The sequence below is a fragment of the Scomber japonicus genome, chromosome 5 (assembly GCF_027409825.1).
Source record: "Scomber japonicus isolate fScoJap1 chromosome 5, fScoJap1.pri, whole genome shotgun sequence".
Lineage (NCBI taxonomy): Eukaryota > Metazoa > Chordata > Actinopteri > Scombriformes > Scombridae > Scomber > Scomber japonicus.
Window position 1 is genome coordinate 20,846,872 of NC_070582.1, and position 17,448 is coordinate 20,864,319.

Here is a 17,448-nt window from a genome sequence, read left to right on the forward strand (position 1 = left end):
GGTTTGCACTGAACTGTCCAATAGTTATGAATGCTAACTAAAACCAGCTTGTTCATATTTTTTGTATGTTTACTTGCCAGTAATTGTATGTCACTGTGTAAATACTATAAAAACTACAGTTGAGTCTCAAACTGTGACAATAGCACTGAAACTGTTCAGACACCTGCATAAAATCCTTCTATAAATCACAGCTGTTCACTCTTAATAACCAGGCAGTAGTTAATGAAAGTTACTCATTAAAAAATGCTTATCTTGACACTTAATATGAATAATTTCCAACGTCTCCCATACTCCTCTTTGCATATTCAAAAAGGTGCTTCAAATAATTGGTCCAAATGAGCTGAGAAAATGTACAGGATCTGTCACTTGTTTCAATTAATGAGCTTCATTTCATCGGAGCGTTAAGCAGAAACTGAGTTTGCGTCTCTCTAGTTATGATTAGAGAGTATTAACTGTTTAGGTCCTGCATTAAAAAACACATCCAAGCACTTGAAAAACTTGTAGAAATGTGTGGAAATAACGTGAGGTTTAATGCAGTTACAAGGTTTCCATGCAAAATAATGTAGCTTTTTTTATGTAAAGAGCATAAACAAACATATCTCTAAAGGAAAAAGACAAACACACCCCACAGACAAGCAGTGTTAATAACAAAATGTAGACATTTTGTTACAAACAGTTATAAAGAGATTTATTAATCAGAACGGCACACTTTAGAATATATGGAACAAAACTGTGTTGTGTGCATACAAAAGTCATGCACTGTTTAAAAAAGATAAATCAAAATAAAAAATAAATTAAATTATTTAAAAACAATATTATATCATTCATATAAAACAGTAAATGACCCAAAAGGCCAATAAGTGGATAATTTATGTAGAAACAAGAGTGATTCCCAGTATTAAAAGATTTTGACTGGTCAACAAACACTGTATGACTGAAAGTGCTGTGGCCTTTATAGACAGCCGTAAAGCCTAATTACAGTACACAGAGGATAGACAGCTGAGACTTAACTTAATTGTAAACCAGTGATTTGAGATTTTTTGCCAAGCCTTGTATATTTAAACACAGACTGAATGTGAAGATCTGATTAATTTTTGTGTGGATTATTTCAAATGTATCGTAATGATGCTCTTAATATATTATGATATAAAGTATACAGTATGCCCAAAATCATTTCTGCTGTGATTGTCAAATGTGTGCATTAGTTGTCCTGAGTTATTTAAATGTGTTTATATCCTCTCTGTACTTGCTGCTCTTGTCATCATCAAGTGCTGCTCCTCCCCTCCCCAAGTCATCCATCTTGATGGGTCTTGTGATTGGATGCACTATTTGGCCCCTGTTGTATCCAAACCAGTAGGGAGGGTCGTCATTACTGTGCTCCCAGTACTGCACATGTGGCTGCAGTTTTAAAGCGGCCAACCTGAGGAGACACACACCCACCAGTCGTTAAAATTTCCACTGCAGGACTTTGCAGTACTTTTCTACATTTGTCTCTTACTTGGAGATGCCTCTGCAGCAGGCCATCGTGATGGAGCCGAGTGGAGGACAGATCCTCTCTAAGAGTCGGAGAGTGCGATCTGTGAGAAGAACACAGCCACTCACATCGAGCTCTCGCAGGTACCGAGCTCCACTTGTCAGATACTGCACTGCCATATCTGTCATCTGGGGCAAAAGGAAACGAAAAAATGTGGCATGAGATGAAAAGGGGAAACAATCAACTTTATCCAAACAGTTTGTGTGTGTGTGTGTGTGTGAGTGTGAGTACCTTCGGACAACCTGACATCCGCAGTGTGACTAGCCCTCTGCAGTAAAAAGAAAGGGCTCTGATGGCCGGGTCAGACAGAGCTACACAGTGAGACACATCAACATGCTCCAGATCTCTCGCATTCTTGCACAGCTTCTTCCCTCATTAAGAAGAAATGAGATTGAAAGACATTTGGAATAAAATGTGAATTAATACGAAAATAAATAAATAGAATAAATGAGGAAGGAAATTGGGAACCACATCTAACATATAGTATATCAAGTGTATAGAGATGTTTTTTCTTTTTTTTCCAGAGGGAATAGCAGAAAGTAAAACAACTGTGCAAATGATTGATTATTTTGTTGCAATTGTTTTTTCAAGAAACAGTTTGGGTACAAGTTTATTTCCTGTCAGCTGCTGATGTTAGCAAACACTGGACAAGGACATAAACTTGGACGCACTGATATTGTAACCTGCCTATAAAAATGTCACATTTAGCCATGTTTTGAAATTCTAGCTAGATTTGTACCTCAATGCCAATATCTGTGACATGAACGCATTCAGCAAGAACTAATTTCTTCCATCGAACTCTCTCGAGGGCAGCCAGTCCCTAAAAGACACAAAAACAAAAACAAAAAAAACACAAAGTTACAGACTGCTCACCACAAAGGCCAGTTATCTCTTCTTCAAACAGAATGTGTAACATGCAAACAGTACCTGATCCTGAATGTTGCAACCACTGATGTCTATAGAGCAGACAGAGCTGCCACTCAGCCACTCTAGAGCTGCATTGGTCAGTCTCTCACAGTAACTCAAGTTGAGATGGTACAGCTTACACAACCTGATAACACATACACATTCAACCCAAAGGAGCTGCTGTAACACTGTAACATGGCAAGATATGTTAGTGTGTGTGTGTGTGTGTGTGTGTGTGTGTGTGTGTGTGTGTAGTCATGCTGTATACCTTCTTGTAATCCTCATGACGGAGATATCACTGATGTGATTGCAGTAACTAACATTCAGCTCTCGCAATGTGGTGGCTGATGAACCTTCGATTAGGTAATAAATCCCTTTATCACTCACTCTGAAATACATAATACACAAAAATGAAAAAGGTGCAGCTTCTAAGATGTGTGATGTAACACTTCTGCAGTCACAAATACACACACTTGTTGCAACCTGAGATGTCCAGCTGTTGCAGGTTTTTGAGGATGGCCACAGATTTGAGGCTGGCATCAGTTATTCTGGGGCACTCTGTAGCGTGGAGTCTGCTGAGGTTGTGCGAGCTGCTGCACAAGGCCTTCAAGCTGAGGTCCGTTAGTTGGTTGTTACCTAAAGTGCACATGTGTAGAACAGGCAGAATAATTCTTTTTCTGTGGGAATGAAGGTTGCACAATGCTAAATTATCTTACCCTCAGTGCTGAAAGTCTTAAGTTTGGCTCCTTCAGCGATGGCTTTGAAAGCGATGTCGGATAGATGAGGTGCATCCAGCAGAGAAATGGAAGACAGACAGCGACATCTGTCAATCAGGGCCTGTTAAATTAAGGTAAAAAACTCAACTTTTCTCTGCTGCAAGGGTTTAAGAGTGTGTAATCAACAATAATTAATGATCTGACAAAGTTTTTCTGTCTACTTTGTTTTTTGTTTTTTTTTAGGTCAAGTATTCTCTGTTGAACATTTCAGATCTGTGAAACCTGAAATGTGTTAGAAATGAACAAACTTACCAAGACACAGCTATCTGAAAGTGTCGGCATGTCATTGACCACAATCTCTTTGAGTGAAGGGCATCCGTCAGAAATGTATCTGAATCCGTTTACCGTCATCTAGGAGGAGATAGAGGAAAAAATGTGTCCACACTGGAATCTCAATCATTCTCCTGGATGCAGTTTTGCTAACGTTTCAGGGCCCCATAAAGTGAAACCATACATCTGGAACCAAACTAAGGCACATTCCCAGAGGGAGGTGCAGTTCATGTTGCGGTGAATGTGTGTTATGTTACAGTGTGTGCACATGGTGAGCGGGTGGACCCCAGTTGATTGTGTAAACCCAACCTCCATTTGCTCTCCCTCTCCTTCAGATCTCTGTTCATTCGCTCTGAGCTCTGACTGAACAGAGTACAAATGGTGTGCAGCCAGAAACAAGAGGAGACACGTGCAAGCAGAGACGAGTGGCTGGATTTATCCAATGCGAACTGAACACTAAACTTTTGGATTTTCAGTAGGCAAAAATCTGTGAGCTGGCCAGATTGTCATATATACCCAGAGGAGACTAACTACTGACCTGAGTGCAGCCGGACAGGTTGAGGTGGATAAGATTGTGGCAGCCCTTTCCTGTGTTCAGGTACAGAAAGCCTTTATCTGTGAATCTGTAGCAGTAGGCCAGACTGAGGTACTGAAGGTTGAGACAGTTTCTGTTCAAAACCAATAATTAAATTAGCTTACAAAAGAAACTGAACACTGATCATTTGTGTTTAAAGTCTTTTTAGCTGTTTTTTTAAAAAGAGTAAAAAGGTGTGTACATGATCTGCAAGGAAAGCAAAAGTGACATCACATTTGGAAGTAAATATCTTCAAATTAATGTGGTATAATATTTACAAAACAGTTTCCCTAATACTACTGCCAAGACACAGAGCAACTGGCAGTTCATGGTAAAATATTTGCAGTGTGCAAATCTGTTAACAATGTAATCATACAATTTCACAGTTATGAGGGTCACATCTGTCCAAGCAGTGGGCTGCACACTGGAAACAGAAGTGGGATAATTCTGGGAACTGAATGGCGAGAGGCCAGTGAAAAGGAGAATCTTTGCTATTCATTTGGATATGCGAGTCAGCTGGAACACAATTGAGAGCATAAATCTGATGACATGGTGGTTTTGCTACAAGTGGAGGTTTACCTGGACAATTCTCTGAGAGTTTTGTTTGTTACGAGTGTGCAAGAAAGATTCAAGTAAAGCAGGCAGGGACAGCCTTCAATGATTCTCTGAATCATCGTGTCCTGTTAGAGCACAGATGAAAATGTTATGTCAGTAAGACTGCTGATACTAGTATACATGACACAGTGTCCTATAGTAAATTACAAGCTACAGTGTCTTCATGAATTTTTTCATTAAGTTAATGTAAATATCACAATGAATAAAACTAATTGAAACCATTTGGAAAAATTAGACCAGGGACTGAACCATTGTGTATCAGTCAGCTGCTACTAGTGTACAGTGTAACAATGATAAAGGATAACAGAGTTGGACTTTTGTTATTGACCAACCATTATCAGTAGTCTTAACAGTGTTTTACTTACAGTAATGTTGAAACACTCCGACACATTGAGCTCCTGGAGATTTCTGCATTGACCTGAGATAACAGAATACAAAATATTATAAGCTGTAATATAAAAAAGTACCATAAAACATTATGTAAGAAATGAGATGAAGTGTTTCCTGGTTTGCTTCAAGTTCTATGCATTCCTGGACTCTTACAAAATGTACTACCTCTCAATTCTTCCACAGGGTCGGAAACAGCTGCGTTCCATCAACAACAACACTTCTGCCCTTTGACCCATCATTTCTGTTTCCAAGTCTGTTTGTCATAAGGTTGTAATCCCAAACTCCTGCTCTAGCTCTTCTTACTGAAAAGACATTCCCCGCAGGACTCAGGATGCATGTAAACTCCTCTCTCCTCTTTGCCTCCCTGCTCATCCTGCTGCTCCCATCCACCGAGACGAAAAGACCGGGAAAGGGAAGAGGCCTCAGAGGAGTCCGACACAAACTCACACGGGACAGGTAAGGATTTACTCCCAGGTCTAATTTGTTCAACCCATCTTTTCCGGCTCTAATGACCATGTACAGGCCTTGACAAGCCATATTTTTTCATTTGTTTTTAAAACTGTCAGGGTAAGAGGTGGGCGTCACAGTCGATCGGGTCCATTCAGACTTGGAGCACCTAACTGTTTAGAGTTGACAGAATCTGGAGATGTTTTTGTGGACTGTCAAGACCGGCGCCTCAACTCCATCCCCGCCTCGGACACTTGGTTGAAAAAACCCAAACACCTCCTTTTAGCCCGCAACCGGATCAAAGTCCTCCATGACGGGGTCTTCTCTGGTTATGAGAGTTTAACCAGTCTGGACCTGCAGCAGAACAAGATCTCCTTGGTGGAGGAGGGTGCCTTTGAAGGTCTGACACACCTGACAACCCTGCTGCTACAGCACAACCACCTAGGTACACTTAGTGAAGAGGCTCTCATCCCCATGCCAAACCTACGTTACCTGCGTCTATATGATAATCCCTGGAGTTGTGTCTGCTCAATGGATAGTCTGGTACGGACCATTCAGGTCCCAAGCAATCGTAATCTGGGAATTCATGCCAGGTCAGTTTTGGGTTTGTTTGGGGTTTTTTTTCACAAAAAGGCCTTTGACAGTCTGTATGGACAAGTTGTTAATGTGTCTCAGAATGATGAACAGTCATTAAGCCGTTTACTAGAAAACACTAGATGAACAGGCTGTATATCCTTTGTAGTAAATCTCTTGAAATCCAGAAGGTTTTGCCAGTCCAGTTTCCAATAATATAATAAAAAGTGAAACGTAAGAAGAGAAGATTAGCTCCCGAAATCCCATCTATCATCCCAACAATTTAACTGTAATTCTTTTGCCAGGTGTGCAGAACCCGTCAAGCTAAGAAGCATGAAGTTGAAGCAAATCAACCCTGAGTTACTGTGTAAAGAGATGGAACAAAATGACGACTCGCAGAATGAAGACACAGATCACATTGTCCCTATAGAGCCCATTCCAATTCGCACCAAGCCAGATGCCACCACATCCTGCCACATCTACCTTTTCCCCCAAATACGCATGGACTGCAGTGGGCGAGGTAAGTTCAGAATCATGCTACAAACTGCCATGAGGTTGGGTTGACAATTCTTATGCAACAGAGAGGTTAGGAAATATAAGTCATGTCAGATAATTCGTATGATGTTGATGATATATTACTGTTGCATAACTTGACTGACGAGACTTCCATTTCTCAAAGGATTTTCTTAGTCAGACACATCTGGTATGGCAGATGTTCTCTATTTAACGTTATGTTGCTTGCTTCTTTACCATTTCATTTTAATTTCACCTATGAATAGACCTCCTATTAGAAAAGGTCTGGACTTGAGTGTCAAATCCAGGTGATGATAGAGACAGAACCTCGGTTTGTCTCTACGCCAATTTTTTGGTTGCAGTAATAAAAGTGGAATCTCAAGAAGATTTCCTGTTGTATTCACCAGAGAAGTCAGTAAAACCAATGTGAATAGTATGAAAACAACCATACTTTCAGTTAATTAAAAAAGTAATTACTGAACATATGAGTGAAGCAAAGATATGTGTTTTGGCAGAGGTAAAATAATCAAATGTGACTGAGTAATCCCTTAATGACGCCCTCCTCTCTTCAGGTCTAACCACAGTGCCTTCAGGCATTCCAGATGATGTTGTTCACATAGATCTGTCTTATAATTCAATCCATCACCTCAAAGCCAGAGACTTCCAGGGTGCAAGGAGCCTGAGAACGCTTAACCTCAGTAATAACAATATGGAGCACATTGACACAGGTACGACCTATCATGTGTGTTATTATTACTGTGTACCTATTAATCATAATCAGTGAATATGAGTTATGAGTATGTGATTAATATATCCAGTAATATCCAGGATGGCAGCGTGCACAAAGTTATGTTTTTCTTTGTCTTATTAATAACATATGGGGCCAAAAGGTTGAGAACATGTTATGCAACTGCTGATAACTTCTGTTTCACATTTTTTCTTTTTTAGAGCCAGTGGGCACTCTGCTATCCTTGTATATACAGTATTAGTTCTGTTTACATTTGGGAAAGCTGAGAGGGTAACAGACAAAGTAACCACTGTGCTCAAGTGACACAGGCTGTACAACCTCAGCCTTCTGCCAACAGATTCCAATCTCAGTTTGATTGGACCACTGACTTTTACTCTTGGTTAATAATAACTTCAACAGGTCTAAATACAACTGTACTCAGAGAAAGAAGAAACTACTGCATGCATATGCACTGTGCACCATGCATCACTTTCTCTCTCTTTCCAGCTTCCCTGTATGGGCTCCTGCACCTCAATGAGCTGGATCTGTCTAGCAACAACCTGCATTTTATCATGTACGGGGTTCTTGAAGACCTTTACTTCCTGTCACAGCTGAAGCTGGTAGGAAACCCCTGGATGTGTGACTACAGGTGGGTTCTTCAGCTCATAAGTGTACAAATCAAATTTTGCTTGAGACAAATTGAACAACATATTTAAAATTGACGACACTTTTCAGCATTCACTACATGGTGTACTGGCTGCGTCTGCACCCACGGGTGAGGCACTCCGGCCTGCTATGTCACTCCCCTCTTGAACATGCTGGTGAGAGTGTACAGGAGTACGTTAATTCCTACAATAGAGAGTGCCCTAAGGACAGACAACACAACAGAACAGATCAAGACCAAACAGACCCTGAGCTTTGGAACACACCTCTGGAAGCTCAGGGAGAGCTGGAGGAGGAGCTGGAGCCGAGCCACTTGAGAGCGCCGCAGAGACACCACATCATCAGACTGTCCTGATTCAAGTGAATATATGAACTAAAATTTGACTTATTTCAATTCCCTTCTTTTATTTCCTTTCAGTTTTGTAAAACAGTCTGTATCAGATGGAAAAAATACCTTTAACAGTGTTGTTTTTATGTTTTGTTTAATAAAAATGTAGGAATGATAAGCTTTTTGACTGTTTTGACTAATTATGAGGTTTTTAGAACATGATCTGTATGAGTTGATGTTACACACAAATCATTCACTATAAAAAGTTCACTATATAAGTGTAGTAACAGTGGGAATCATATCAGGCACAATCTGGAATACTCACTGATGCATTTCAAGCTCTGCCATTTTAAGGACGTGCAGCCACGCAGGTTGAGATGAATCACAAATGGGCGGTAGTTCAGCAGAATCTGCTTCATTGTGCTGTCTGTTATCCAGTCTTTTTCCACAGAGAAGTTGATCTGACAGGGCCAAACATCAGGAAACAGTTATACTCCCGTTTCCAGTACAACCATTCACTAACAGTATGAATTAAATAATAAGGCAATCTGGTAACAGACCTGGCTCCACAGTGTTCCGGACTGAATGATAGCTTTCCATGTGCAACACACCTCTGCACAGTTTAGCCAGTCTCGTAATTCTAGATACTGAAAGATCTGGAGAAAACAAAATATCTAAATATCCTTATATATTAAATGCATCAAGGTACTTTTTTCCCACAATAAACTTCTATGTTCTCTTATTATGTTCTTTTCATAAAGGTGCAACTTTTTTGGAGATATTTGGCCACCCGTATCACGACAGGAGGCTTCTATGCCCCTTCTGTCACTGCCATAGTGTAAGGCAGAGTGAAATAAGTGTACAAGCAGCCTCTCTTTTTCTCCAAACATAGTCATGCTAAAAAGCTATTTATCGGGAGACTGTTGGACAGAAACACCAGAGCAAACAATGCCAGAACAGTCCTCAGTTTTGCCAGCTAATGTGAAGCCAAAATAAACATGGCCTACAACTGGTACAGAGTGAAAGGGATAACACGTTCAGTGGAGGTTTCAACATATTTATAAACTATGGAGCATCTGATATGAAAGTACTTCAACAATTACATAACAACTACAAAACTATTATTTATATGCACAAAACCCAAACACAGCAATAGATAGCTAGAGAGCTGGCCCACAAACACAGTCCTTACTGAGGAGATGGGCAGTTAAAAGGTGTACTTGACCATAATGAGATGCAACTGATTTTATTCAACTGTCTTCAAAGAGACTGGGAGCATATTTATAGTGAAGTTCACTCAACGTCTTACACATGAGATATGATCTCATCGTTGCCTGCTTAGAGAACGGAGAAGCGAAGCTGTTCCAGCTTTAAATCCCAGGCCATCATCTCACTCTATGCGAACTAAACCAGGCTCATGAACTACGAGGTAACACATGGAGAAACTGGCTGAAAAACACCTCAATGCAATTTGCTGTAAAAGGATATACCTTCAACGAGAGGCTGCTGGGGAGCACTGAAAGTCCATCACATCCTTCCCCAATCTGGTGGTCTTTGCTGCCCATCTCAAAGAAACCCTGCTCCAACCTCTGCAACACACACACACACACACACACACACACACAAATGTAGAAACAAAAGCACCTCTCATTTTTCACTAAAATTCCAAACAAATATATACCTTGAAGTACTCTTTCGTCTTCTTGGAGTCCTTTGCAACAATTTGCCATGCAGCTATGATGCGCTTAAGACGGGCAGTGTTAACTACTTGCTCAAGTTTTCCGATGGCAGCTAAAATGAAAAGAAATTTGAAACTTAAAATTTCCAAAGCTTTTGAAAACCCCCCCAAAAAAACAAAAACAAGTGCATCTGCATCTATGTTAGCAGAGGAAAACATGTGGGCTAAATTATGGCAATAATACTATGATCCTAAGTTACTTTGTAAAGTCAAGGCTCACAGTTTAACAGTGCAAGGGACAAAGTGAGTCACAGGAGTGGGTGTATAAAGAAATTATTGTCAGGAAAAAACTAAAGTGTATGTTTCTTCTGACTATATACTTGAGTCACAGCTTTCAAAAAACAAAAATGAACATTAGTTCAGCAAATACTTCTCACAATGAATTTTTCACCTACCAGCCTGTATCTTCTTGTATAATTTTACCCAACTCGACCATTTGGTGAGAGCAGCTTGCTTGCATTTCCTCTCAAAATGCTTCTTTGTCATGTCCATCTTCAGTGCCAGCTCTTCGGTATCTCTCTTACTCTGTGTGGTGTAGCTCTTCCACTTCCTGCAGCAAACACAGCTCATCATTAATTCAATACCAGGTAGGTTGTCAGGAAGGAACTGTAAATCAGCAGGACAGGAGGCAGCAACATTGAAATCATATTCACAGATGATTTGCAAACATTATCTCATCTCAAATTAGTTTTTTTAAATGATTATCTCAACAGAAGCAGGTTCAGATAGAGTGACTGACAGGACAAAAGGCCAATGCTGCATTAGTCCGCACTGATAATTGACAGGTGAAAGTGAGTCTGTGAAACAGAATAACCTCATGCACTTGCCAACTTGTTGACAATGACGAAGAGAAAACATTAAGGGGTCAAATTTCTGCTGAGCTTAGTCAGTTTCTCTTGGTATCATCATGAATATTTTATAAATATAAATGTTTATTAATCAACTCCACAAAGTTAACCTCCACTTCGAGTGTGAGTGGTACATAGTCATTCAACTCAAACTTTTATAAAACAACTGAACAACATGAAAGCCACAGATGTTTTAAAGCACTTTCTGGATGGATTTCTGGATTGTTTTTTATAAACATTTAAGCCATCAGAATGCAGCTCTGTGAGTAAATGCTCCACCTGTGTTCGTCTAATTAGGTTGATGTTCACAAGGCACAAGCTGGCTACAATTGCCTAATTGCAATCAGTGTAAATAGAATCCGAAAGGTTTTCCTACCCTCCCTTGCTCTTTTCCTATTATTCCTTGCTCACTTTACTTTGTGGAGCAAGAAAGGAAAGAGAATGAGTGATGAATATCTGGGCGGGTCCCTTTAATTAGCAGTCTGCTGCTGTTGCTACTGCTGCAGGTGGACGCTGTGGTTGAACTCACTACCATGGCTCTTCCTTTTGGGTAAATAAAATGCAGTTTTGGCTAATTTCGGTCTGTGTTACTTTTTTTCTTTCTAACTTTGTTGTTTTTTCAGGATTTCTTGGATTTGCACTCTGTTGTTATGGGGCTGCCTTCAGTTTCCTCCTCTAAACGGTATGTATGTTTTCTCAGTCACTCTTATGTTCAGCTTTATACATTTAGGGTAATCACTATTTATTTCCATGGCAGGATACAACATTGCACATGGCTACTCGCTCAATGATGATGAAATCAGTAGCTATGCAAGTCCACAAACCTCAATCCAGTTTACTTCTGGAGTGAATCATGACTCTGTTAGTCCAAGAGATAAGACACAAGATATGCAGCATCAGAACTTTGTCCCCCTTCAAACAGAACCAGCCCTCCATGAGTACAAAGAGGATGTTATTTCTGTTACTAGCTCTGGTGAAGACATGCAAGTGCAAAGTGAAATAGACTCAGAGCAGCATGGGGCCACCCCCACTCCCATTGTGCAGAAAAATGAGCAAGTAAGCTCTGGTCAGCAACATCCCTTTGGCCTTTTACTGAAGGAGCATACACAAAAAGACCATGGAGAACCAGTGGAGGGCATCAGTTTCCCAACAATCGAAGATGTCAGAATATTTATAGAATCTATGAAGAGCTCCTTCTTAATACCAGGAAGTGACCTGAGTAAACATTTTCAAACCGCACAGCAAACTCTTGAAAATGAAATAGCTTCTGGTGCACAAAATACTAAAGGAGAGTCTTTGGATCCTGTAGAAGAAGGATCTGCCCATGACTATGGCAGTGAAAATGAAGTCTGGAGTGAACCTATGAATTCAGCATTTGAACAAAGCAAACAGGGCAGCAACTATGAAACAGCAAGTGAAATCCTGCCTGTGTCTGATCCTGTCATCTCCAGTACGGGTCTCATTTCTCCCAGAGCTTATGAGAGCCAAGACTCTGGACTGGGCTCTTATCTCTATCCCAGCCCTCAGTTCGCAGCCACAGAGCATGTGCCAAGTAATTATGGACATTTTTCTAATGCTGTTTTGGGAGAAACCCCTGATTTTTTGACATATCCTCCTGATGAGCAAAATGAAGACGTCCAGTCAACAAGCTACATGCTCCCTGAACAAATTCCATTTTCTTCAAACTCATTATATGGTGAGGATTTTTCCTTCAGGGCCCATGTGACTGACTCCCCCCTCAACCCTCCAGATCTCAGATATTATTCACGTAAGACATCCAGTATAGCGCCTCTAATCTCTGATCAAACAAGCCAACAGCCCAAATATACATCACACAGTGAGGACAGGGTATCAACAGGGTATGAAAAACCATCTGATTTTGACTTGCATGAATATTTCCAAAGGGAGAATCTGGGCAAAATGACTCCAGAAAAGCCCCAATCTTCTTACGGCAAAAGTTTCTATATCAGTGCTCCAAGAGTTCAATACCCAGATCTTCAACCCACACACGGGGAAAGACCAGCCCCATTACTTCAGACATATCCTCTCACAGCTGGCAAGGAATTTAATGATATAAACTTCTCTCCGTCTGTTCACCTGCCTGTATCCAGTGTCTCTGTTTCCTCAAGTTTTGATACCCTCTCACCACTGAGGAGCAGTGGTCAAGTGGGTGTCCAAACAAGCAGCCCACTTGACCCTCAGAATCAAGTGTTTAGCAGAAAGCAGCCAGTCAAATCTCATCTCATGTTTACAGCGAAACCTTCCAGCTCTCCTCGAGGATCAAGCAGACATAATGACCATCTTGAAGACCAGAGTGTCAGTGTTAATCATCCTTCAGTTTTTAATTCCCAGGCAAAAGACGAGGAGAAATCAGACCTCTCCAAGCAGGCTCTATTCTCTGCCATTCAGGAACCGAAACATATGATTAAAAATATTCAGAGTCCATTTTCTAATGGCTTAGATGTGAGTTTCAACTATCTAGCTAATTTGGCTCCAACCTCAAAATCAAAGAAAGCCTCTTCAAGATTAGTTGATGAAGTAATGTCCAGGCAGAATATGATATCTGATATGTTTCCAACTGGTGTATATGGTGCCAGAAATCCCTCTGATTTATTTTCTACATCACTAAGGCCAGGCATTTCTCTTAATAAAGGCTATCTGGGAGCGACCAGAGCTGGCCTTCTACAGACCTTCATACAACCTCCCAAAGAGCAGAAGCGTCCAGCCAATGTGAATAAAAAGCCTGGAAAATTGCCCAAACGACCTTTTAAACCCATGTCTATAGCCAATGTTTTTGGTTCTACTTTAAGAAGCATCTTATGGGGAAATGATGGCTATAGAAAAAGGCCTCCTCGTCAAGCTGGCCCCAATGTGTCACCACCATCTGTAAACGCTTACATTGTGAAATCCAGAAACGGTTATGTAAGGGGCAAAGTATCTCTATCAAAGACCTCTTATACACCACATCTGATGACTGAAGGCCGGGCTGGTAATGACCAGAAGAAACCAGCCTAAAGACAATGTAAATACAACAATGTAAAAGAACTAAAGAAAAAAGTAAAGGAGCATCAACTTTTTCAAGTGAGACATTAAATGGTATGAAAAAAACAACTTAAGAATGTTTTGCTTGTGAAAATAACTGTTGTGTTTATAGTTGGAACTTCAGTCTATTAAATGAAAATTACTTCTCACATCTCACTGTCCTTTACTATCATTGTGGCTGAATAAGATTTACACTCTAAGTTTCATAGAAACCTTTTTATAAAGTCATTGTGAACTACTAAATAAGGATTTAAGACACAGAATGATGTTGCATTCAACTAAAATCAGACTCTGAGACTTTAGCAAAAATCAGCTGTTAAATGTATCTAGCGTGTGAAAATCTTGGCTATCATTTCTCCTATTTTAATTGAAGGTCAAACTGACAGTCCTTTTTGTATATGGTAAGTACTCTTGTTGAGAATATGTAAAGCTCAACTGGAAATTGGAGCTGAAAATTTAAGGGCAGCACAAAATTCTTCAACAGGATCAATCACCTGAGGTTTTGCTTGCTGTAATCATTCCTCCTGTTGATCCTCCCAAATTCACTCTCGATGTAAGTGATGGGAGACAAAATCTACAGTCCTCATTCTGAGAAAATATCTTAAAAGCTTACCTGAAAATGGCAAACTGCTGAAAAAGGCTTCAGCGGTTTGAGTTAATCAAATAGTCTCTCTTTTTGGTCTAAAAAATTACTCTGTGTCTCAGTGGACAGAGTTTTCCTGTTCAGCTGCAGTGAAAAGAGCATCACAAAACATGGGAAATAAAGATTGTAATGTTGAAAGCTTTGACTGACTGATTTTGACAGCTGAAGCGTCACAAAACTTTTAAAGACATTTTAGCACAGAAGGAGGACTGTAGATTTTGTCCTCCATCACTAACATTGTATGTGCATCATGAAGGGATCTTCTAATGGTCAGTATGATTACAAGAAGAGTGTGTCATTGTTCATTGGGGAAACCTGACTGTTTTAGGACAGACTTGAAAAACTGATCCTATTATTTTAAACAGTTTTTTTGTCATAAGGGATAACCCTCATCAATAGTTTTTGTTTTAGGTCGATAATACTTTTGTTCAGTCACAAAAGAAACAAGCATAACCAGCATCTGAACAGCAAAAAGTTGTTTATACTGATTTGTTGTAATGTATTACTTTTCTGAGAACTCTTACAAAGGGTGACAATTTCTAAAATTGCTTTTTAATTTAAGTCTTGTTTAGCTAACACATAGCTTTAACCTTTTGGTATCACAAACCAAGAAAAACAATAACTCCCTGAATGCTAATGTAGCTCACGTCTCCTGTTTTTCCCTTTTTGTGCAGCTGATATTCGGACATGTTACAGACATGTTAGGGTAAAAAGTAAAATTAATAATGGCTGGATTCCATACAGTTGCTTTAGTTTCAGGTCCTGGTATTGTGTATACTGTCACACTGTCATGGCTTACTGGGACAATTCAGTAGAAATGGACCATTGTTAAAGTTATTAACATTGACACATAATAAGATAGTTTGATGATTCATAATCAAACTATGAATAATAAAACTATCTTATTATGCTTGTGTTGGTCTTCACTGCAACCTACCTGAAGCAAGAGCTTGTTAAATTTGTCCTGTAACAGGTGTAGGCCTTCTCGAACAGACAAAAGGACAACTAGAAGGGAATTTGGAAAATAAATATTCATAAAAAAGCACTAAAACCATTTTAGTTTGGTTTGAATGATTTGTCAGTGAAATATAGCACTCAACTGAACTTTAATGACTTGAAAACATCTAAACTATACTGTACCATATTATCATCTGGGTCCATATGGGTAGTGTCCACAGCTGCTGTTGTCTGTGAGGTTGTTGCAGAGCGTTGTTCTGCATCTTCAACAAACTTGTGCCTCCAAAAAAGAATATTATAAGGTTAACATCAAAAACAAATAATGCTAACTAGAGCTGCACAAATTAGTCCATTCATTATTCAATTGCTTTTTAATTGCCAACTGTTTTGCTGATGGATTGTTTGGAGTCACAGAGAAAAACAACAATATTCTCTGATTTCATCTTTTCAAATGTGAATATTGTCAGTTTTTTATTTTTCTGTGACAGCAGTAGACAGTTAGTCGGGACAAAACAACACATTTGAAGACGCCGTCTTTGGCTTTGGGAAACTGTGATCAACATGTTTCACCATTGTCTGACATTTTATAGAACCAATACTAATCGATTCATTGAAAAAAATAATCCACAGATGAATCCATAGTTGCAGCCCTAATATTGTATTTGTATCTCTGACTAGGTTTGTAAATTTATGATTTACACGTTATACCTCACAAGTAGAAGTAGATGTAACTGACTGATTATTCTAAACCTTGAAAGATGGTAATGGAGTATTAGTTATTAGCACTAGTAGAAGATGTAATACATGGTTTGGCTGCTTGTTGATTTCACTTTGAGCAGACATTTTGAAGTGTTTTAAATGCACGTGTGCAGTAATGACCACAGATCATTTAAGTTTGAAAAGTCATGTTTCAAATAAAAATCTAGATAAACAAAGAACACATTTACTGTCCATTATAAATTATGTCATAAATGATTGATGCCTGAAATTGTAAGCGGTGCTGGGGACACTGGTGGTCATTAGTAACCCGGCAGTGTTATGTTTGAGAGTCACCTAAAGCTGTATTATGGCAAAGGTAAACAAAAAAAGTCCCATGTTCATCCACAGAGTATTTAATGTATTCCTAATAGTGTACAAAGGGGCACGGATGTGAGCAAAGAAACAGAACATATTGCAAATGAAAACCCAATGCGATAGACACGCTGTTTACACAAACAAAAACATATGCCTCGTTTGTTTTGTATTTCCTGTTTCCTCTCTGTGTGAAATGCAGTTCAGGGAGAAGAAACAAACTATTTGCTTTGACATGGACTTTTCACTCCTCCACATTTGATAGCCCTACCATGGTTTGCAGTCCCTGGAGTAAAAGAAAACTTGAGAAAGTGAGCCACCAAGTGTTTGTCTCAGGGAATATCACTGAACCACCAAGAAGGAGAGAGGTATACCTACCAGTCAACATCCTGTAGATTATCATGTCCCTGCAGGGCCATGAGAGTGTTTTTCAGAAACTGAATGGGGTCATCTGGACATGACAGACATGAAGCTGTCAATAAGGCCTGTTGTCAAAGAAAATTAAACACTGTCAAATAAATAAAGTGAATTGAATGTTGACTAAAGTGAAGATGATGATGACTAAATTCACGTTAATTATCTGTAATGCGTTACATGTAGGCTAACTAAAGCACCATTCCACATAACAGAACCTACCTTATATAGGTGTGGCAGTTCATAATCTTTCAGAGCAGTCTGTGATAAAGCCATATCGTGCCTTGTATAAATCTTAAATGTTAAATTAAATGTGGTTTGATAGATTTAACTCTTTATTCTCCATCTATGTGTGGCAATTCAGCGTTGCTAGGTAACGAGACGTAAAAACTTAAGCAAACTGACATTTAATGTTGGAC

General features: G+C 39.5%; 2 protein-coding genes across 2 annotated transcripts; one reads left to right on the forward strand and one right to left on the reverse strand.

Annotated features, from left to right (window-relative positions):
• Positions 1-185: 185 nt before the first annotated feature.
• fbxl13 (F-box and leucine-rich repeat protein 13) lies at positions 186-17,305 on the reverse strand. Its single transcript, XM_053319935.1, has 20 exons — positions 17,252-17,305; positions 16,994-17,100; positions 15,728-15,824; positions 15,525-15,592; positions 10,450-10,604; positions 9,998-10,107; positions 8,877-8,972; positions 8,642-8,777; positions 5,041-5,093; positions 4,640-4,740; positions 4,025-4,154; positions 3,469-3,567; positions 3,157-3,277; positions 2,914-3,076; positions 2,709-2,828; positions 2,462-2,585; positions 2,274-2,354; positions 1,766-1,900; positions 1,499-1,662; positions 186-1,420 (listed from the first exon to the last, which is right to left on the reverse strand). The coding sequence occupies exons 1-20, from the start codon at positions 17,303-17,305 to the stop codon at positions 1,216-1,218; spliced, it is 2,319 nt and encodes a 772-aa protein (XP_053175910.1). The 3' UTR covers positions 186-1,215.
• On the forward strand, positions 3,795-8,492 carry LOC128358972 (leucine-rich repeat-containing protein 17-like). The gene is made up of 7 exons (XM_053319378.1): positions 3,795-4,084; positions 5,249-5,521; positions 5,632-6,105; positions 6,391-6,605; positions 7,171-7,326; positions 7,833-7,974; positions 8,061-8,492. Exons 2-7 carry the CDS (start codon positions 5,397-5,399, stop codon positions 8,341-8,343), a joined length of 1,395 nt encoding a protein of 464 aa, XP_053175353.1. The 5' UTR covers positions 3,795-4,084; positions 5,249-5,396; the 3' UTR covers positions 8,344-8,492.
• Positions 17,306-17,448: the final 143 nt, after the last annotated feature.